This window comes from Brachionichthys hirsutus, chromosome 15 (genome assembly GCF_040956055.1).
Source record: "Brachionichthys hirsutus isolate HB-005 chromosome 15, CSIRO-AGI_Bhir_v1, whole genome shotgun sequence".
Lineage (NCBI taxonomy): Eukaryota > Metazoa > Chordata > Actinopteri > Lophiiformes > Brachionichthyidae > Brachionichthys > Brachionichthys hirsutus.
Window position 1 is genome coordinate 2,616,933 of NC_090911.1, and position 23,297 is coordinate 2,640,229.

The 23,297-nt window shown below is 43.2% G+C and overlaps 1 protein-coding gene across 1 annotated transcript in view; it reads right to left on the reverse strand.

Annotated features, from left to right (window-relative positions):
• The window catches only part of LOC137904621 (microtubule-associated protein tau-like), a 35,978-nt gene extending 13,288 nt beyond the window's left edge, over positions 1-22,690 (reverse strand). The window contains exons 1-6 of the mRNA XM_068748820.1: positions 22,479-22,690; positions 19,958-19,968; positions 17,164-17,229; positions 16,418-16,495; positions 15,653-15,877; positions 10,986-12,305 (exon numbers count right to left, since the gene is read on the reverse strand). Of these exons, the coding sequence (XP_068604921.1) occupies positions 10,986-12,305; positions 15,653-15,877; positions 16,418-16,495; positions 17,164-17,229; positions 19,958-19,968; positions 22,479-22,690 (1,912 nt within the window). The remainder of the gene's footprint in view (positions 1-10,985; positions 12,306-15,652; positions 15,878-16,417; positions 16,496-17,163; positions 17,230-19,957; positions 19,969-22,478) is intronic.
• Positions 22,691-23,297: the final 607 nt, after the last annotated feature.

The following is a 23,297-nucleotide window of genomic DNA, read 5'->3' on the forward strand; positions in this document are numbered from 1 at the left end:
ATTTTGCTGCCAAATAAATAAAATACACCTTAAGTTGCACCTTCGCCGTCTGCTGTCAGGGTGCAAGTGGGGGTGTGTGCCTTTAAAAGCTGTAAGATTCACAGCTCATCTCACACACACACACACACGCACACACACAACGCTAGAAATAGCTGTTCTATATTTGAAAGAGTACAGTCACAGTCAATGTCTAATCAATGTCCCAGCTTTTCTATGTCGACTGCAGTCGGAAAAACGAAACATGGCTGAATAGAAAGACGACAGAGGCGGAGAAACACACATGAAATACTGAACGGAGAGGAAATTAATGTTGTTCTACAAATACATTTAAGGGTAGTTCCTCTGTCAGATCCCACGTTCGGTTACATCAACATGAACCTGAATGGAAAGTGCTTTAAATGTGTTTATCAAATGATAATGTCAATAAGTGCAATCATAGCATTTAAATTACGAGGGTGGAACTATCGTGGCTCTATTGCATTTGGATGCAACAGAATTATCGCTATTAAGGACATTTTGGATCCCAGATCCAGAATATAAAATCCATTCAGTTTTGACCTTGCTAATAAATTCTGTCCAAAAACTGTTCTGTTGTTAGAAAACATGCAATCACATGTTAAAGGGATGCATTTTAAATCTAAAGCTGAGAGCAAGGACAATAACTGCAACTGATGTGGGGAAAGACAATAAGCACTGTCAACAGGTGGACATGATGGCAGGAGTACATTAAAATCATAGCATGTCCACCTGCAAATGCACTCACTTTAAACTAACTTTCAAAAGGGTTCAGGTTGATCAGGTTGCATGCGAGATGCAAGTTCCATTTACAGCCTCCATTCAAGGCATATCAGCAGAGTGTGTGCAGGAAAGTGAGCAATGCTGGTTCAAGTCTCAGAAATGCACCGGAAGGCTCTGTGATTGTCATTGGTTAACAGAACTTCTGCCTCTCCTTCAAGTCTCTGATGCTGTTGGACATCTTTGATACATCACGCAAGTGAACATCTATATTTGTCCTTTAAGTACCGATAAGAATAACTGAACGAATCAAACGTCTCGGAAGTGACTCAGAAACCTCGAACGAATCTCAGGAAACTTTCATCCAAACACAAAAATCTGCCGCTCGCCTCATATCCATCCCATCAGAGGCGCACAAGAAGAAACTCTTACCCGTTATGCTTGCTTTATTATCTTGAGTGCTGCTAATGGACATTCCCACAGGGGGTGGGACAGCAATTAAAAAACTGCTCTCGCAACTCCCGTGGTGCCTTTTAGGAGGTGGGGATGAGGGCATTAGCGGTGATGCCATGAATGTGGATGACATCATCATCGTCGCCATTGCAGCTGCAGCTTCTCTGCCGTCTGTGACTGTGAGTGAGCGCCGGACGGCGGCGTGAGGATAGGGCGCCCTCGGCGGGCACGCTGTTCCCATCAGGGCAGAATCCGGCATGTTGGGTGCCATCACTGGTGAGCTTCCAATGCCAGTAGGGTACGTTTCAGCCATCACCATGGGAACAGACAGGTGTGAGCAGTCAGACATTGCACGTCTCACTGCGGTCCGCTGTGGTAGGTCGTTGCTTGGGCCAGTTTTTGTTTCTCTGTTTCGGTTAGCAGGCGATCCCGTTTTCCCATCATCACCCGTTCCACCGCTGCCTGGCGGTGGTCTTGTACTCCCCTTCTCAGTGGGACCTGAGCTTTCCATTTCCTCCGTGACACCTCCTACACCCTTCACCTGAAGCCCAGGAGGCAGGCCTGCTTCAGGCTCTCCAGTGATGAGGTCAGCAACGGGAGCGGCAGCGCCAGTAACCTGGGTAACGCATTGCTTTTCGAAATATGGCTTGATAGTTAGATTTCCGACAGGGACAGGCTTTTCTTTCGGACAGCCGAGTAGGCCTCCAGATGTCGAGGACGTAACAGATTTAATCTCATCCTCTTTATGTCCTGAACTTGATCTGGCATTTCCGCTGAAGCAAGGGTTTAATGTGTTTCTCTCCCAAAGCCGCTCAGCTTGAGCAGATCCCCGGATGAATCCATCGTTGCCGCCAGAACGGTTTTGATGTGGATTCTTTTGTCCAAAATTTGAGTTTGATGTGAGTTTATGGTCAAAAGCGGGATTTGGAAAGGTTCTTCCAGGTGAGACAGGCGGAGAAGGTACTGAAGAAGAAGGGGATGAGTGGGAAGAAAGGGGGCTGCTTGGGCTTTGTCCTGAACTCCCTAATGACCCTCCTGCTTCTCCCACTCTTTGTGCATCATCCCTTGGCCTCTCCCCTCTGGCTCCCTCATACTCTATCTTCAGCACTGGCGTCTTGAAGCTTGGACTTCCTGGGGCTTCAGCCACTTTCCCAGAAACCGTTCCCTCAGTCCGACCTTGGACTAATTTAATCTCACCTTCCATCAAAGTCATTCTGGACTCACCCTGTGCAGCAGAGGCAACCTTCTCTCCTGATGCCATCTGGGTCTGGCCGAGCCAGTCACTCTGTCGGCCAGAACCCGGGCTGCAGGGTGATAGTGCAGAAGAGGCCAGGACTGCAGGAATGCTGGCCCCGGAGACATTGCTCAGCCTTTGTTGCTGTTGATGCTGATGCCCGGCGGAAGGTTGACCGAATCCGCTGCTGCCATGATTGATGCCGGGCTGCTGCCAGGATGATCCAGAGAGGAAGGACATTCCCCTGCTCTGTTGTCAGATCCTTTTGTCTCACCCCTTGCTGGCCTGTTTGGTTTTTCTTCACCTGTCTTTAGTTCGTCCGCCTGTCTCCTGCTCTTTTCTGCAGTTTTACTCTCGTCCAGGAGGCAGAAATGTCCTCAGTATTCAAAGTGTTCTGAGCTTGGAAAGTCGAGGAAGCAGTACATCCTTTCTTTTCTTTTCTTTTTTTTAATTGATGCCTTGCAGTTGTGTACATGTACAAAGGAGCTGATGTGCATGTGTGTGTGTGTGAAGAGGATAAAGCAGCAGGCGTGAAAGTGACTATGTCTGGTCGTCTCGCTTTCTCTCTGAGCGCTGCACCGATCAGCTGTGGGGCTAAATTGCACCTTGCTCTCTCTCTCTCTCTCTCTCTCTCTCTCGTCTCTCTCTCTTTCTCTGACATCACAAAGTCACATGATAGCTCGGAATGTTCCCTCATTCGCTGGAGCATAATTTCAGCATCAAGCCCCTGGCGACAAGCGTGCACAAGCATGCACACATGAAGACATATGATTGCACACACACACACGTGCACAGAGACAAACTTGCATCCATGCAGGCAGCGTTCACACGCTGATATAGAGTGAGAGACATTAGGAGGGGTTAGTGAGACATCAATGAAGACTGCAATCATCCTCCGTCGACTCTGATTGGTCACCGACATCATGAGATGATGCTGTGCGAGCTTAAATAATGTGATGTGAATTACACGTGAGGAAGGGCAGGTACAAACACTGGTATGTAATTCTGGCTTGTGGTTTTGGCTGGACTGAGTTTGAACCGTCTCCTTCGAGCTCGAGATTGACGATTTGCTGTTTCTGTGCAAACAGCATAGGAGGGAAGGTGTGAGTTAAAGTATCGAATGGAAATATGAACACTGACTGTTGGACACTAACATGGGTTAGTTGTTAGTATCCTACATTTGTTGTGAAATTGTGGGGGTAAAACTCAGGGCTGGGTTCGGGTTTATTCAGTCGGTCAAAACGTTTTCAAATCATAATATTTGACAAATGGTTTCAAATTTAGTGATTTATGAAATGAATTTGTTTACCGTACTTCCTGACAAAACGGAAGCTTTGACTACATTTCAAGGTGGAGCCCCAAATTAGTGTCACCAGTTCAGCATAAATGTGACATCACAATCCCCCTTCTGTTCCAGCGGCATCAAATAATGTCAAGGAAAGTAGTTTAGTAGAATATTACATCACACTGAAGAATAGATTTTGAGTATAAACTATTCAATCTATAATGTCGTCATTACATTTTCTTCCATTTTCTTCATTTGGATGTTAATTTAAAATTAAGTCATAATTACAGCATGAATTCTTGGCAGCTTGTATCTTTCCAGTCTTGGTATTTGGTTATGTTTTTATATTCAGTAAGTTTGTAACTTTACACTTGGTTTCATGTTTATTTTAGTACCTATTTTACTTTTATCTTATAATTAATATCTGTCAGACTCTGACTGGTATAAAAAATTCATTCATTCCATGTAGAGTATTTCAAGACATTAAAAGATCCTTCATTGTGAAGAGCAAAACAAATTACAATAAAAATATTGCAACACAACTGAGTTTTTCTAACACACTAGCTATCTTAAGGCCTCCATTCTGATATTTCAATTTCACCCCAACAGGCCTGTACAAAGGCAGCAGCAATTTGTGAAGCATGACTGATTATTATGAATGATTATTGCATAATCCTCCATAAACAATTAGTTTATTGTAGCCACAGACAAAGAGGCAGCCGGAGAGAGGAAGACTTTAGAGTTGTTCAGTCAGAGTTGTTGCTTCTGTTAAAGCTTTGGGTCAGTATCAGCAATGACACAATTCAAATGCGTTCTCTGGTTAGATTTGTAGGTTTGGTAACAGAGAGGTTCTGGCTTCTTAGAGTCCGAAACCTGAAGACCAACTCCTCCCACTTTCATGGATTCAAGATTCAAGATTCAAGATTCAAGATACTTTATTGTCATTATGCGAGCATAATAAAATCGTGATGAGTGGTGAGTGTATCAGTCAGATGGAGCCTGCATATTCATCTAAACGCCTGGTGGCGACCTTTAGCTGATATTTCACTGGCTTGCAGCAACAGATGTCCATCTCAGACTGCTGTGGCAAAGCCAGCTCGCCGATTCACTTCTTTTTCTGAACGATCTCAGACAGAAATGTATGCATATCGGTAAGATTCCGCCTGATATTAAAGACTAAACCGACTAAAGGCGAGGTGCCAGATCAGATTTAACTCCGAATTGGCTTTACACACACAGAGGCAGCGGTTGGAATCAGTGAACCCTATTGTGATAGCCATGATAGAGGTGACATCAGAAGACTGCAGGCATAGGAACGACTCAGACATACTGAACCAAAATATCAATGCAACACTTCAGTTTTTACTCCCATTTTTCATGAGCTGGCATCATCATGTCCCGCAGCTCTCTAGCTTTTCCCGTATCGTCCCAAAATTTAAAGTCCCTGCTCTCGGTCCTAAACTCTTCCATTCCCTCTTCTCTCGCTGCTGCTGCACCCGTCTTCCTCCTCTTCTTCGTCTCTGTCTTTGACCCACAGTAATCCATTTTCCAGCAGCAACCCGTGGGTTAACAACTGCGCTGGCGGTCGTTGTTAAGCCGGGCCTCGACCGATCCGGTATGATCGGATAATCTAACATGATTTTCATGTTAGATTTGGCAAATTTTTACGCCGGATGCCATTCCTGACTCAACTCTCAGCATTTATCCGGGCTTTGGACCTGCACAAGGGAGAAACTGGCAATGCTACATTAGCTCCTGCTAACCACTCTACGGGTACTACCCATAAGCCTGATGAAGTTGTGTCAGCATATTTATTTTATTTTATTATTTTACATATGCTGTTACCTTTATGAACCCTCCCTCCACTGTTATCAATCCTCCTTCCACCCTCCTCTGTGTTCAATATGTACCGGTACTGCATTTTATATCTATATATATTATATATCTTTTTATTGTTTTATTCTTCTTAGGCTAAAAAAATGCTTATTTTAACAATAAAATAATGAAAATAATGGACATTTCAACACTTAAACATTCTGCAGAATCCCACGATACATGAATATACATGTTCGGCAAGAATATCCGCGATACAGTGAATCCGCGGAACGTGAACCACGATATAGGGAGGGATGACCGTAAAACCATGAGCAGTGTGTCGCTCCCCCCAGAAGACTGACATGCACTCGCTCATACTGCAGTATCTGTCTAAAGGCACTCCATGTGGCCCCACACAGCCCGAAGCCACGGCCCCCTTTGGAGGCACGCCTCACAGTTTGAAACCCCCAAGCACACAACACCCTGTGCAGTCATGTCGATCTTTCTGATGCTCGTGGCTATTTCCTGTCACTGTTGCTATTAATAGCACATCAATGTCTAAAATGAAGTATATTTTAATTTCACCTTCTCAGATTACAAAGAAGTGAGATGATTAATTCTGATTTCAGCATCATTACAGCACAATGATTATCTTCTTTACAGTAGAAAGCATGAGAATGAATAACTGGTTTTGTTTTCTATGCATTTAAACCAGTCCCCTTCACTGGTCCCCAGTTTCTTCACTGGTCAGCACTTTACCAACAACGTGACGTCGCTAACTGTAACTGACAAGCTCTAATTTTAGCGAATGTAGTTTGGCCTTTATGTCTGCCTGGTGCTCCTTCATGACCGTTAAGACACACATTGGGGTTTATTTTGACTCGGTCCCACATACGCCACCCTGCTGTCAGTCACTGCAGCAGCAGGAGTGGATTCATCCGCAGCTGAAAATAGTCCTCACTGACTTCTTCCTCCTGACTGCAGCTGCAGGCGCTTTAAGGAAATGTGTGAACAATTATAGAAATGCAATGTTTAAATCCTCTGTAGGAACCAAACGAAGCTGCTGACATGTAGTTGACCAGCATCACTATTTCAGTTGGATAATCTGCGGCTTCCTGAATTCTGTCTGAGCCTTCTCATTAGATTCACAACTAAATCACAGCGAAGACAAATGAACAGCAGATTACCTGCTGGTGTTCACCTCCTTCCATTGGTATACAGATTGTGTATAGTGTAGTGTCGTGAAAATGATGCCCAATGATTATAAATCTGTGGCGCGGTGGAGTAATATCGTCTCCATGAAAATGGATGGATTATAAATCTGATATTGTTAAAAACACCTTTAAAAGAAAAAAAACCCTTTGTCAATATGGAAACTAACAAGATAGGCCACAGAGACACTACGTGGGACACAAGGAAGACAGAGACGAGCTCAAAAGCCGGAGAACAAAATAACGAGTCATATATATAGAATATCAGCAGACGTCTCAAATTAAATCTGAAACCCAGACTAAAAAACCCAGAGGTCACGCAGAGCCCTCCTTGAAGGTCACAGACTGTTGAACATCAGCTGAAGACGGAGGAAACAGAGAGAGAGGGGAAGCTAAAGCCAGCTGCCCATGGGGCTTGGCAAAAGAAGGATGGGGGGATAAGAAGGGTGGAGGTGTGGAGAAGGAGGGAGGAGAATCTCGTCAGAACGCTTCTATTTTTACTCCTCATCCTCACTGACTGTCACACCCAGTCCACCCCTACACTATCCCTCCATCTCTCTCTCTCTCTCTCTCGCTGAGTCTTTTTGTTGCTATGGCAACCGCCTCTCATGTCTCCATGACAACCCCCCGCCCTCCTCCGAATCACCAGTGTGGTGATTACTATGGTGCCGCAGCAACACGGGGAGTCTGAGCAGGAGAGAGGAAGACGTGATGCGGATGAAGGGAGAAAAAGGAAAGGGCAGAAGAAGAGAGTGGTAGAAGCTGGGGGGGGGGGGGGGGGGGGGGGGGGGGGGGTAGAAGGGGGTAGAGAGAGAGACTGAGGGGGATGGGGGCAATCTGGGAAGAGATAAAGATGAGAGACCAATGAAGGAGGGCAACAGATAAACATTGATGGGGAAAAGAGGAAGGAGAGAAAAGACTCGACCAGACAGAAGAGGAGAAACAGCGAAAGAGATTAGAGGTTAAAGGAGCAAGAAAACAGGACAAGATGATCAAACTATATTAAAAAACTAGAAACGTCCTACTATCATCTCTTGAATCCGGTCTGCCGCTTCAACTCGCTTCAAACACTATTTATTCAGGGAAATTAGAGTCGACATTATCAGATCGTATGTTGACCGGATATCGTTAAGATGATGAACAACACACAGTTGATTTACTTCCATCAGTACTTCCAAAGAGAAGACTGGCAGCTTCATGCTTCATCATTGTAGCTTTCATTCCGCCGTGTCGGATTTGGCAGGAACTTTTAGGCATTTTGACAAAAGCAGATGAGAAAAGCCGGAATTCAGTGCAAACGTGCAGAAGATAAAGTCAAGCCTGAGCAGAACAGTGGAAACGACAGTATGTGTCGGAGAAGCCGGACGATAACAGCGAGGTGAGATGCAGAGGTCAAACTGTGATGGGGTCACTGGCGCGTCACACATACGTTGCATTAAATCCCCGACGCCACTTCCACAGAAACCCACGTCCGAATGAAAATGAGCTGCATGCAGGAGGAGGCTTTGTTGTCACAGCAGAAGATGCTTATATTCTGTTATAAAATATTGTCAGCGATCACAGATGATCAAAATCCAAGAGATTGAAATTAGGAAGGGGTAATCTGTGCTGGGTTACAGGATGTAAATGATCCTCTTCACCGCCAAAGTCGGAAAAAAGGGAAAAGCACAGAAGGCTGTTCCTCAACGCCAGATGATTTCCAGACCACAACTCAACCTTGTTAGGGAAGTGGAGTCTGAGCTCTATTTTTACACCACATTGTCTGTACAAACTCGAAGGGACACGATCTTTCAGGCCAGTTAGTTTCAAATTAGACTGATGACATTTATTTAGGACTGATGAGGCTAAATTAATGTAATTTTTCACCTGGCCATATCTGAATGGAGAGACATGAGTTGCATGAAAATATCTAGAATTTCTTAATGCTCCATGGACTGTAATGGAAGCTGCCATCCATGTTGCTGCAGCCTATCCCAGCGGACTACAGGCGAGGGGCGAGGCACACCCCGAATGCATCGCCAGATAGCCACTCACGCACGCCAATTCACATGAACTGCATGTTTATGTTGCAGTTCCTGCCAACATCCAACAACTTCACAGCCACTGAAGAGGGGCGGACCAACATTCCACAAACATTCAACAACTGTATCGACTCTTTGTGAAGGAGGCGTGTTGGTCACCGCAGATGCTGATTGGGCTTCTGACCCCCCAATAAAGCAAAGCTGCACATTTCAGAATGGTCTTTTATTGTGATCAGCCTAAGACACACCTGTCCAATCAGCATCTTGATATGACACAGCTGCGCAGCTTCGGTCATTTTTATGTAGCTTTTTTCTACAAATAATGCCTCATTTGGAAATAGCAACACACCAACACACCACATGGACACACATTAATGTGTGTCCATGTGGTGTTAAACACTACAGTAACATTACTGTGTAGAATGAGAATGGAATATGCAAACCAGAAAAAGAGGCATCTTACCTGTTGGTCGAGGTCCGATGATGCGTTAGAAGCAGAGAAGGAAGAAAAGGGGAGAAAGCATTCTCAGTTATGTCAGAATCATCTTTTCCACATTACATAGAAATCATCAGAATTAATATAATAGATATGCATATATATCCACTGTTAAGATTATAAGGGCTGTGTGGAAATACACTGTTTGAATGTCAGAAGTTGCATCATCAATCCTTTTGTTGAATTCAATGGTGCATCCCTGGAAATATTGTAACTAAGCAATAGAGAGAGGATGAGGTTTTTTTTATAATAAACAGTGGAGGGGGTGGCCTGTGTATACAGGCCAGGAGCTGGTATTTTTACTGGGAAACCATCAAAAAGTAAATTTTGCATAAAATGGGATCTTTAAGAATAAACATCTTAGCTTAAAGCTACTTCTGGATCTCTGATGGAGACGGTTCAGCTTCCACTGGACATTGAGGCGGCCATATACATCTGTCAAAGTTTGTCTTTTGTCTAACATAGATTAAAAGAGGAAATTTAAAGGGATCGTTAAACCCAAAATCAAACGCATACACCTTGTAGTGAAATTACACAAGCGAACCCACAAACCTCTTTGTGAGGAGTTACATCTAGGAGCTATTTTCTTTCTATAGTACTACCCTGTAGTACCCTGCCTCGCCCCTACCCTGTAGTACTATAGAAAGAGAGAATAATGCAGAGGTCTACTCATGGATGGGACAGTGCTTGCAACATGTACGGTATTTATATTTGAAAGTAAGATTTCTTTCTCAGCGAGGCATGCATCGCTCTGCTCTGTGATATGGAGTTGAAAACTGTCTCATTGGACACTGAGTTAAAACAATATGAATTTATTCAAAGTCGGTCCTCAGTTTGTGGTTTGCGGCAGATTTGCTGCCTAAATCGGAATGTTAAGAGTCACTTGTTATCAGTGTTTTGACCTCTTCAGATTTAGACCTATAAGACAGCAATGAGAGTTATAATTTAAACTCAAACGTAAAACAGTCTTTGGGGCATTTTGATATTTCCTGTTTGCACCTTACCGTTCTAAACTATGTTTTAAGCTATTGCACACCTGCATCTACTGTTAGCTTCTCCACCACGTAGCTGACCATTTATCTATGTCAACTGCAACATTACTGGCTTCACAAAGCAAAACTGCTTTAGGAAACTAGCCTTGCAATGAAGGGACCCAGAATATGTTTGTGTTTCTCTAGACAGAGAGGAGATAGTGGGCGATTACACAGGTGGCTGGCAATCAGATGACACAGCAGACAAGCAAGCAGAGATCGTGGACATATCAGAAGCAGGTTAGCTAAGGACGGTGCCATGATCATGGCGACAGATGCACAGAGGCAGGCAGAGGAAAATTAACTTGGATAACTTTATCAACAGATTTGTTAATATAGAGCCCGACAAGCAGAGTACATTTGGCTCCTACACTCATGCCAACAGACACGAGGGACATATCTGGACACAATTATTGAAGTTAGACCATATTTCCTCCTGATCTTAATGTAGTAAAGACATTATCTGTGGCTAGATTTAGGTGTGGACTGAATATGAATCAATATCTGGAAAGCTCTTGCAAAAACAAGGTGTATTGTGCCCCAGTGCTTACAAATGCGTAGAAGAAAGGATCAGGCACCAGGCGCTCGACGGAAAGACAAAGAGACATGCAAACAGGAAGACAAAAGTCACTACTTCCTGCTATCATAGCCTTGATTCAAAATTACCCCCATGTTAGTCATAATCTTCTCTGTAGTGCACCAACCTTCCAGTGGGGGGAGCTGTGGCGACGAGGACTCCTGGTGCTCTGAGTGTGCAGGGCGGGAGGGTGGGGCTGCAGGGGCGATGGAGGGAAGGGGAGGGGCTCCTATGGCCCTAATGGGAGTGGCTACAATTTTTAGGGGAGAATATATGGGTAATGTGGGAGTGGCTTCATTCTTACAGCGAAAATCTGGGGGACTGTTGACTGTGGCTGGGCTGGTAGTGGACACAGGATCAGGGGCTGCTGCTTCCGCTGTACTAACAAGAGTGGGTGAAGTCATTGCAGGTGGAGTTGTAGAAGAGTTCAGTGAAACTGAGGGGACAAAAGGTTTGGCATCAACATTGAGAACTGATCCAGCTGCTAATGCTGGCGGGGGAGTCTTTGTGGCAGCTACGGGTGATGGACTGGTAGACAAAGTAGGAGTCACTGTAAGACCCGGAGTACCTTTGGGGGAGATGAAAACAGAATTGGCCTGTGAATCTGGGTTGAAGGCTTCAACTGGGCTGGACTTTGTCAGGTGACCAGAAGCAAGAGATGGGGTGTTGGTGATTGGGGTATTGGTCTGTGAGTCAGGGGTGGAGCCTGGAGGGGTCTGAAGGACTGAATCGAGGAAAGAGAATGTCTGGGAAACTGGGCTCAGATTGTCTCCCGTCATCAATGCAAGGCTGCCCCGTCCCTCCCCAGCCACCCAGCCCTTGCTTGCAGCAATGGCAGCTGAGTCACTGCTCGGGTCGGGTTTGCCTTTTGCAACTTTCTCCCCATTTGCTTTTAAACCAACTCTAGGAGGCACTGGCAAACCCTCTACACACATTGGCTCATAAGAACGTGGAGATGAGTCTGCTACAAGGCGAGCATGGGAATGGTTGGTGGAACTTGTTGGCATTTGTGCAGGGTAAGCGGGCGAAACAAGGCCAGGGCTAGAGGGAGGAGGTGCAACTGTAGCCAACCATGGGGGGGTAGGCTGTTGGGGGGCTCCCCACTCCTGTGGAAGTCTTGCACGACTCTTATTCTTCTTGCTTTTCACTCTACCCCCTCCTCCACTTTCTCGGATCTCCCACTCCCAGTTTTCCTCATCTTCATCCTCCCCCACCTTCCGTCGGCCCTGATCAAGCATCCCACGCTTGTTGGCCTGGCCGAAGCTATTCTCGCGGTCGTCCAGGAAGTCGTAGACCTCGTCGTAGCTCTTCTTCTTCTTCTTTTTCCATCTCTGCTGTTGCTTCCCAGCATCACACCCCAACCCTACTCTCTCTGGGCTGAGGGACTCCGAGTTGGAGGAAGTGGGACTGCTGTCATCCATTGATTCACTGGGAGAGAGGATGGGAGCTGCCAAGGGGGGGAAGGTTTTATAAGAGGAGGAACCAATCATATACTGTTTTAGAGAATCACCTGCCAAAAATTACACTGTGGTTACCGTAGATAGTGAGTATCCATACCTGAACCGTTCATTCTACTAATGGCAATAAATAAGTGTAATGTTTGATCACACAGTATGAGACTCATATCAGTTTAATTTGATGGAGAGCTTGTACAATTATGTATTATTATCATCATTATCCTCCCTCATATAGACAAATTAGACTATATTATATATATATATATATATATTATAATAAGTGTACTCTTTCGAGTGGAGCTACATTGATCCTTTAACTTAACAATAATTGTGCAAATGCTAACCTCCCCTTGAAAGTACCACTGTTTTGCTTACAGAGTTAAAATACTTTTAATTCAAAGAATATCTTAAATCAAGAAGTAACACAAATACAATCTCTGTGGTTAATACATATATCCAATATCTGACAAAATAGAGCCATGATTTGTATACTATATGAAAATACTGCTCGATGTCAAGGCAGAAAAAGATCAGGCCGCCGGGGTTTAAGTGTGTCCCATGTGCAGACAATTTAGTCTCTGCAAGGTGGCCATGGGTCCAATTCTGGTTGGTGGGCTTTTGTCTTCAACATCTTTTGCTGTCCTTTTCAAATTATATTGCTTTTTAAAGAGAAGGAGAAAAGCAGCACATTCAACTGAATGTTAAGAAGCAACAGGATTGTCGTTTTGTCACAGACGTCTTTGTGCTGCAGAGATATCTGCTGAAAATAGCATGCTAACCAGGTAGCATTGTCTGTTCCATCTTCTAATGTAACTTTGAATTTCTGCTGGTACAGTATTCGCTTAAAACATTTGTATCGAGCTGCAAGGTTGCTGCTGCATTTTAAACAAGCTCTCTTTGCATTAGTAGAATAAAACAAAAAAGCAATAACTTTTAAACAACACAACACGGAGAACAATCGAGCTCTTCAGTATCTGATCTTAAAACTTACATAAATGGATCACATAGGACATGCATGATTAAAAACATACATAGTTAAAGACTTAATCCATCCAAAATGGCACATTAAATGATGAAAATGATGCCAAACTGTGCACATGCAATCAGAGAAATCCATCTTGCACTGAAATGAACCCTTTGTTTTTCTGCTTCACTAACATCTCTGGTTTGCTGGTGATGTAATAACAGTTGGGCATGGCTTTTCCCTCTGAAGCCATATTTCTCAATTCGTTCTGACATGCACTTCATCAGAGAAAAGGAGTGGACACAAAGAGAGGGCAGAGAGAACCAGACAGAAAGAGGGACAGGCTGCAACAATGAAACAGTCATCTCAACATGTCTTCCGGTCTAAGTGAGTATTCTTTGAACTCAGGTTTCACCCTCCCATCTCATTATTGTCTATTTATTACTTTACTGTCGCCATCGATCCAGAAAAGCATCCATTTCCTCTAACTCTGGAAACTTTCACTGTATTTGTAAAGTAATTGCAGAATATTTCTACCTTTGGATCCGGATGCTTCCACAGCTACAGCGATAAACGTCCGGAGGAACGGACGGGGTCGGGGAATTGACATTTAGAAGTACCGTGATTCGCTATTTAGTCCATCTCAGGCTGGAGTCTTCAACTGTGTGATCATGTTCATGTTTATGTGATAAGATAATTATATGTTTCAGGACTCTTTGCATGTCAATCACAGAATGTGGAAAAATAGCTTCTCACAGGAACATTGTGAAAGGCCTGGAGAGCTTCTTTATCTTTGTCGTCAAGTCCTCCTATTTTTGTTTTTGTTGCCCGGCTACCGCTAATTCAGCTAATTTTCCACTCTTACTCACTCAAGCAGCGATTGATCATTGTTGACATGAATAATTCATGATGAAAGGCTGGTAGATATTTATAGGGAAACAATAGGTTGTTAATAGGTTCTCTTTTCTCTTTGGACTGCATTGACTACTGAACACAGTAAAGCATTGCTCCCCTTTGTTATCTTCAAGGCCATGCATAAATCCCATCTGGCTGGAAGTCAATAGATAAAGAGCGCATGACGCCATCAGCATCCAGCAGCTGGACACCCACACCCACAGTGGAATCAACGAGAAAAGACTGCCCTCTGCTGTCCTGCTCCAGAAGCCACATTTACACTCTCGTAGGCAAGTCTGGGACTCTTTGACTGAAATAAACTCCAGAAATGTGTGAAGGTTCAACTGTCAGGTAAACTTCATCTTCGTAGATTTGTTTTTGGCAAAGTTGTCTAAATCAGAAACATACACTATCAAGTTTTAGAGAGGAAGAATACAGTTGTCCCTCGCTGTATCGCAGTTCACTTTCCGCGGACTCACTGTCTCGGATTCTTCGCTATATCGTGGGATTCTGTGGTATGTACAGATGTTTACATGTACATTATTTTCATTATTTTATGACAAAATAAGCATTTTCTAGCCTAAGACAAATAAAACAGTAAAAATATAGTAAAAATAAAATAATTAAAACACGTATTAGAACAATAATACAGTATTGTAACATATAAATTAAAGTACCGGTATGGTAATTCACATGTTATGGAAGTACTCGCTCATCCAGTTAGCATCGGTCTGAGTCGGGGCGACTCAGAGATTGGTGGTTCGACTCCCGGCTCAGGCACGTGTGTACGCTGTCGTTGCATCCTTAGACAAGACACTTCACCCACGTTGCCCGGGCGCACGCGCACTCTGCGACTGGCAGCAGAGCGTAACTGCTGTAAGCCAAATCTGCCTTCGGGTTCCTGTTAAGTCACCCTACTTTTTTTGTTTGCTTTGTGTCTGTCTACTTTGCACTTGTGTTTCTGTGAAAGTTTCGTTAAAGTTTTTCTATATACACGACTGTTACTGTATTAGAATACCAAAAAGTGTCTGTAGGGAGGGAAAGGGGAATACAGTAGAGGGTGGGTTGATATCAGTGCAGGGAGGCTTCATAAAGGTAAAAATACATGTAAAATAATACAATAAATATGGTGTCGGGGGGGTATTATAACAAATAAAGTTATAATACTTATTGTGTGCAATTGTATTTTGAATAATTTGTTATATCATTACATACTATTATCACATCATTATGGCCTAAAATCCCTGAGATATTGTGATATTGTTTCATGGTCATATCGCCCACCCCTAATGAGTAGCCTTACAGTTGTCTCTATGGGTCTTGTTGATTCATGATACTGTATATGGAATCCTTCACCTTCAACGCCCAGACTTTACAGATTCAACACCATCCTTTCTTCTGTCCTGTCAGAGTCATCAGCCACCACCACCATCACACACACACACACACGGCAAATACAACCAGCCCTCTGTCTAATACCTGCAGAATGATCCGTGGAGTGGATTCCCGGTCCATGGGAAGTAATCAGATCATTGGTTTTAAAAGGGCTGCCTCCAGTGGTCGTTTTGTTTTCCCCACCAAGCACGCCCAAACTCTTCTGGGCATCCATAGCTGACCCCATTCCAGTCTGGCCAAGCGTACTGGTCTGGACTGGTGGCAGGCTGGACCCTATGGTCCCTCCCATTCCAGACTGTGAGAAGCCTGCTGGAGACATAGAACAGAGATATATTACCAACATTTACGCTTGTGTTTTTCTTGCTCTCTCTTTGTGTTTATAGATTGAAGTGACTGCTGGACATCAAACTGGTCCAGTAGGCGTCACCTTTGCACTTTGGGTCACTTACAGGTGAAACTATGGCTCATTAGACAGGTGTGATCATCATTCGGATGAACACAACTAGTTTAATGGCTGCTGTCTGACGTGAACTGAAGTGTCTGGCTACACGATTATTTATGGACGATGGCTACGGATCATTGCATGTGATAAGAACCTTTACAGGGAACAATAAATATTCCACCACAGACTGGAAGTGAAGTTGGTCTCATTTCACGAAGCACCAGTGCCATGGCCGCGTTCAGCGGCTTCAAGTTTAGGCTCAGAATATTCCTAGAATTATTTGATCATTTATAATAATAGCTCTTAACATTTACATGTTTAATGGATTATGCTCAATTTCTATACAGATTTTTGACAAATTTACAGACAGACAGACAGACAGATGAAGGTGAGAAGGTAAAGTGGACCTAGAAATGAGGCAGGCATGGTGCTGTCCTTTGACTTGTTCAGACTCCACTGATCAGTCACTCCACCCATCATAGGACCTGATAGAGAGAGACAAACAGACAGACGGAGACGCATGGGCGGTAGCGGCATTAGAGGGACAGTGGAGCACAGGGCCAGCGACGAAAGTCAAAATGAGTGGCAGAACAAATAAATGGCGGTGGATGGTGGCGTAATGAGGAGCAGCATGGAATGACCCAGAGGAACAAGGATGAAGAGCAACCATGAGAAGCACAGGCCCCACCATAGGTTCATTTTATTGACGAATGAAGTTGTATGAGTCGTCGCTTTTAAAACAAATTCTTCTAGACTACATATTTGAGAATGTCAGTCACATTTTCAAATAAAAAAAAATCAATGTAGGAAATTAATGTTTGCATCAAGTTTTGTGAAAACAATTTGAGCTATGTGTTTTTGAGCTATAGCCCAGAAACATTCATCTGAGACGCATCTCACTGTAAGAATAGAACCTTTTAACCATGGAAATGTCAAAATACAAGTACACAAATGAAAAAGTAACCGCGCTCCCTTCATCCCTCGTCCTCATACCTTCGAGATAATGCAGACTGAGGATTGCAATTATTTTGTAAGCTCGATGCATTCTTAAAGTGGGTTTGGTGCTGTCACTGAACTAACCACACATTCAACACCCAAACTTCTAAAGTAGGAAAACTGTGTGATAAATAAGTAGCACTCCTCCTGCCCTCACCAGACAGGTAGTCAGAGCTGAATGCAGGCTGTCCTGGTATGTTGTGGCATCCCCCCAATGACATCCCTGGGCCTAAAGGAGAAAAGGAGCTTTATCACACATACCATCATACAAACTCTGAACATTATTAATTCATTCATAATTCCCAAAGAACAAATATTACATTTATAAATTCTATATAGAACAAAAAGGAACAGTTCACCCAAATATGAAATGCGGTATGTCATTTGCCAGTGGAAAAGTTTTTTGAGATTTACAAAACATGACTGGTCATGATCATTCATAGTAGTACAACTTTGCAGTAATTTCCTTTAATGGAGCTGCCAGGGAACAGGGCTAGAGAATGACCCAGGAGAAGATACATGGACGTAGTGAGGGAGGACATGAGAGTGGCTGGTGTTGGGGAGGACAATGCGAAGGACAGGGTGGAGTGGAGAATGTTGGTTGCTGTGGCGACCCCTCACGGGACAAGAAGAAAGTACAGTAGATCTTACAGTAGTATAATGTGATAAAAGCATCCCATGGTTCATATAACTTTATATTACATATATTTCCAAGCATGATCTTGAATAATGCTGAAAGACTGAAACACAAACTGGGTTTGATCGACGTGCGTTTCTTACAAGCGCCCTGCAGGCCTCCTCTTTGACTGAGACCTGCACCTGAACCCATCTGTCTGCTCTGTCAGCTGTTCAACCATCAAACAGGCCTGACACCGGCTGCCCAGCCTCAAAGTGTGTATCTCATACAGTTTCTGACTGAGGAATGCAGACACAGCACAGCGCTGGAGGATTTATCGTCATGGTTACCCAAGGAAAGGATGAACGCATCCGTGGATCCCTTGCTGCACGTGCACCATCGATATATTAGAGAAGGGAAGTGACATGTTTAGATTCAGTTTGTTAATCACAAACTGTCTACATATTGATTACTGATCAAAGTCATGAATTCAACTTTGTGCTTCTGTCCTACCTCAGTTAGTCAGAAAAGCTTCAGCATCCCTTAACGGACAGTCTGCTGAACTCGGCACTCCCACACATTTATTTTAGCACTATTGACAGTGACAGTCAAGATGAGCAAGTGATGACATCATCAGAACTGCATGTGTGTGACGTTCAGGGTTTTGTTCTGTACCACACACACACACACACACACTCGGTACTTGCTGATGCAGAGCTGACTCTGTCTTACTTGCTCTCCCTCCCTCGCTTACCTCCCTTATACATACGTGCATTGAAAGTGCACGCACTGCAGGGATGAGTTATCCTGCTTCAGCAAACAAAGCTCTTTCCTGGCTCTGCAGAACGACCGCAGTAACTTTGCCTTTATTGTGCAGCTACACGAGCCCCCCCCAGTCAAGGAAATTTCCTCTCTGACGATCTTAGGTGTGACGTCACGAAGAACATTTTGAAGGTGAATTCCCATTTGCAGGGAATTTAAAGCACAAATTGCATTTATAACAGATTTAACAACACAGAAAGAATAATTCTGTGTTTTTGTGTTGTATGTTTTTACTATTGGGTCTAGAGCCTGTAATAAAGTTTATAATAATATGAATTAGCAAACATAAGCTTTATTGCACATGAGTGGAATCATGTGCAATAAATCATTCTGTAACCCAGGATCAGTTTACATTTTTAAACTAATGTTCAGTGTACTTGATTTTTCCAGACCCCATGTATATCCCTCTGCAGAAGGAGGCGGTGATGCATGTGAAACTGTTCCAAAAACATTAAAAAAAGAACTACTTTTTTTGGTTTTATTACTATGAAAGAAAATACTTTCATAGAAATGCCTTAGGATTATAGCATATAGCGTGTAGGTAGCTGAAAGTACAGTAGTGCCGGTAGTACTGTTAGGATTAAAGCAAGTTTATATGCCATGCCAAAATTCAACTGAACAACTTTACTTTCTAAAACAAATTGCTGCTTTTTCCCAATGAGTAGTTCTGTAGATGCAAAGAAAAATAAGGTTGGATAAGACAAAAGAAGCAGAACTAAACATTTGCCCTTATTGACATTAAGGAGAAATGAACTGCTGCACTTTCCCACTCACAGCATGAGTCGCGTTTATGGCAGTCCTTCATCAGAGGCCATAAACGACTTCACAGCTTCCACCTTATTAATCACTGAATGAATAGAAAGCACAGCACTTCCCCACGAGAGACATTTAAGAGACAGTGTAAACAAGGCAGGGTTGAACATGAGAAATCAACAGAAGGGGTGAGAGAAGGAAGACTGAAGTGATGATGAAATTAAAAGACCGTCCACAGCAGATGTATAAGAAAAAGAAACATTCAAAACTGCTCATTAAGTTCACGGACAATAACTCAAATGTTTGCTTATATGTGGAAATATGTTTTTGAATATCTACAGATGAAACATTAAGTTGATTAAGTTACAACACGCGGTGTCCTGTTGGACGCTTTGGATGCCCGTCAGGCTAGCGTGAGAAAGCCAATCAGCACTCCAATGCTAGAGATAGAAATAGACAATCAACATTATTGAACTGAACGAAGGCGACAAGTGATTACTGATTGCATTACTCAATATTTCGGGGCGACTTCAACCACAGTAGGATTTGTTTTTGAAGACATTCCACAGGTAGTACTCATATTCAGAATTCTTTATTAATTCTATAATTTAATCTGACTGTACGAGCATGAAACAAATTCTAGATACATTTTGTACTTAGCATTACATTCAGAAGGAGCAGTGGATGCACACATTCGAAGACAAGTGCAGAAAATGATCAGCGATCAGTTGAGAGCTGCACTTAATAAGAGACTCTTCACCACTGGAGTGACTGGGCGAAGTGAAGAGGACAAATAACTGATGCGTTCTCTGAGCAACAATGTCACAGCAGCTAAAACACAACAGGGGTGTGTTCACGCTTTCTGCAGTTTCTATTAGAAAATATCATTTATGTACAATTAATGGGAACTTTCTGGAAACAAGGTGCTAGTTCTACTATCAGACTAGCAAAGTGCAAAATATTAGAGATGCTGCCCAAGTCCTGTTCCCTACAGCCGTGGACAGCAAAGCAGGTTAACACTGAGCGCTGTGTGTGTGTGTGTGTGTGTGTGTGTGATTATGCTAATAAAGCACGGTCTCCAGGCTGACACAGCATAACAAAGACAGGAAGAGAGAGAGAGGACAAGGTGGAACATTAGTAAAAAGGAATGAAAAAGAAATATGGCTGAAATGAGGACGACAAGACAAATAAAGACAACAACCCCAAGAGACAAAGAGAGTCTTACAGCTAATTTAATTCCAGACAGGGATTGAAGCACTTCAACTTAACATGCACGCACACACACACACAGAGACTACCCTGTCGATCACGTTGTCTGTATTTGTTGTATGTTCTGACCACACATTGTTAATTAAGCTGCATCACACTGTCAACGTGCATAAATACTTGATTTGAGGTCATCTGATTCGTGGTGCTTTTCCCTTGTAGAAAAAAGGACATTGGTATTTTTGCTTGTAGCAATTTTCTCTTGCACCGATACAGGTTTAAAATAGCATCTGGATCAGAATAGATCAGAACATCATCGCACTAACGTTGAATAGAAGGTGCCCTGATGTCGTTCCAACAGAACATCATTGCGCAACGGACTACACAGAACCTGCAGCTACACAAGGACGCTGTAAGACGGAGACCTCCACATCTCAGTGTGTCGAAGGGGCTTTTGTGTCTGCTCCATTCTACTTATCCTTCCTTTATTCTCTCTCCTTGCCCCCGATCCCGTGTCTTTCTATCGACATTACTTCACTGTCCCAGCTCTACCATTTCCTTCGGTCTCTCCTCTATCCCTTGCTTCTTGTTCAAAGTTATTAATGTGATACTCGGTTTGTGTACGAGTCACGACCCTTCAGTAAATACTCAACTGTTTTTGATGCTCCAGAAACGGACAGGCAATCCAGATGGACTTTGCTGTCGTTGAGGGATAATAACCCCGATGCTGTCACGGTGATGTCACAAGCGTTAGGTCGGCTTATGCAAGTGATTATTCAGTTTCATTTATTTATTTTAATAAAGCCAACGAGGGTATAATGAAACAGGATGTTGGATTATAGTATGAGCTCTTGGAAATTGATCGATTGCTGGGACATAAAGGCAGAATTTGACCTCTGCTGCTGCGATTTTAACCCATTAATAAGCTACAGGTGATTTTCTTCACATTTCACAAAGGCTACAGGCTTTATTGTATTATTATTATTATTCAGCAGGAATAATGCAGAATGTAATGAGAGCACATGCATGAAAGCAGTGATGCCATGTTCCATCTCAATATATCACATCAGATTTATATGTATACCAGGTTACTTTGTCAAATGTAACATTAATTCATATTTATATTAGTTCATACTGTACACAGTTCTACATTATCCTCTGCAAATAACAACAGACTCCACTGTGACTCTACGTACTTCATTGAGGCCAGAACGAGAATCACTTTTACTTTCACCCAACCGCCATCAGACTTTCGAACAACTGCACAATTCTCGGACTCTGACAGCACATAAACCACGCTCACTATCTATTTATTTATCACGTCTGACATGCATACATATTTATTTATTTTTGCACATACATCTTGCACAATACGTATATAGTTATACTGTCTCCTCTTCCTCTGACCTGGTGGTTCATGATTCTTCTTCTTCTTACTATTTATGTTTATTTCTTGCTCTTCTTCCACACTTTGCATCGTCATCCGGTTCTGCAGTGACGTAATGTCTGAATGATAATAAAGGAATCTGAATCTACATTGTGACAATATTAGACCAGCACAAATCGGGTGTTCCACTAAGGACCAGTAATTATGCACATTAACCTGAAGAAATCCAATGAGGCTACAAAATATACTTCATGTCGCTCACCCATCTTAATGCGTAACAAAGAAGCCCCCGCCACAGGGGAGTTCTGTAGAGTTTGATCACTTAAAGTGAAGTAATGTGAAAACATTGTAAATATAGTAAATGGAAGCCAAGGAGTAATTGTGTGGTTTAAATATACAAAACTACTGGTGTGGTCCTTTGGAGGCCCAGCGAAAACACACACACACACACACACACACTGCTGTGCCTTTGCCAGCTTCCATCAGTTTAAAAGAATGAAACCCGAGGCCAATTTCACAGAAGCAACTTCACTTCAATGCCAGTGATGATCCAAAATTATGCAAAGGCTGATTTCTCAAGAAAGCCTGCCAGCCATCTCAACTCAACCCGCCTCCGGAAAACCGAGCCTCCCTGCAGGGGCGCCGCATCTGGCTCACTCCTGCCTCCTGTGCTTGCAGTAGCGCTCACAGCGACTTACCGCCCTTGCCGTCCTTTCCATCCAGTAAGGGCCGGTAGTCGCTCTTGGAGACCGTCTCTCCCACCTTGTCATCATAGCTCTCTTTCTCCAGCGTGGCAACAAAGTCTCTCTTCAGCAGGGCATCGGCAGGAGCCCCAGCAGGGACCCCAGCAGGGACCCCACCTGCGCCTACACCCAGAGCATCTCGCAGGCTCAGGTCCATAGTCTGCTGTTCCTGGAAAGAGAAAGGAAAGATAATCTGGTACTTCTCTCAATGATTAGGCGTTGAATAAACCTTCAAATAAGCATTGTGTCATACATCAAATCCTCACACTCTCAGGTCAACCGTATATTATTATCTTAAAATAAAGTTTGTCAAGTTATTGGGTTAAACCTCAAAACATTGCTGAGATATACTAACCTTTCTCTGAGAAAATAGCTCAGATTAGATGTTATTTTCATATTTATTTACAGCATCAAGTAACACAGAGATTCCGTTTCAGCTCAACCTTAGCTGTGTCAGCCAAAATGCATGTGGACACAATTATAGAGGACATTAGACCATTAAAGAAAACAAATAAAAAGACCTTCTACCACCAGGAATGTCTTAAAGAGAGACATCTCTGTTTGGAGGACAACACCATCAGCAACCACAACCAAGCCTTCGAATCAGGCCTTCTGATTGGAGGTGATGGCATCCACTGAGCCAATAAGAATCCGATTCAAAATCAAGACTCTAGGTATCACCGGAGGGTTTAAAAAATGAAACCGTCAGCTTCATTTTAAACGACAAATAAAAAACACAGTGAATATAATTTAGTTTAACTTGT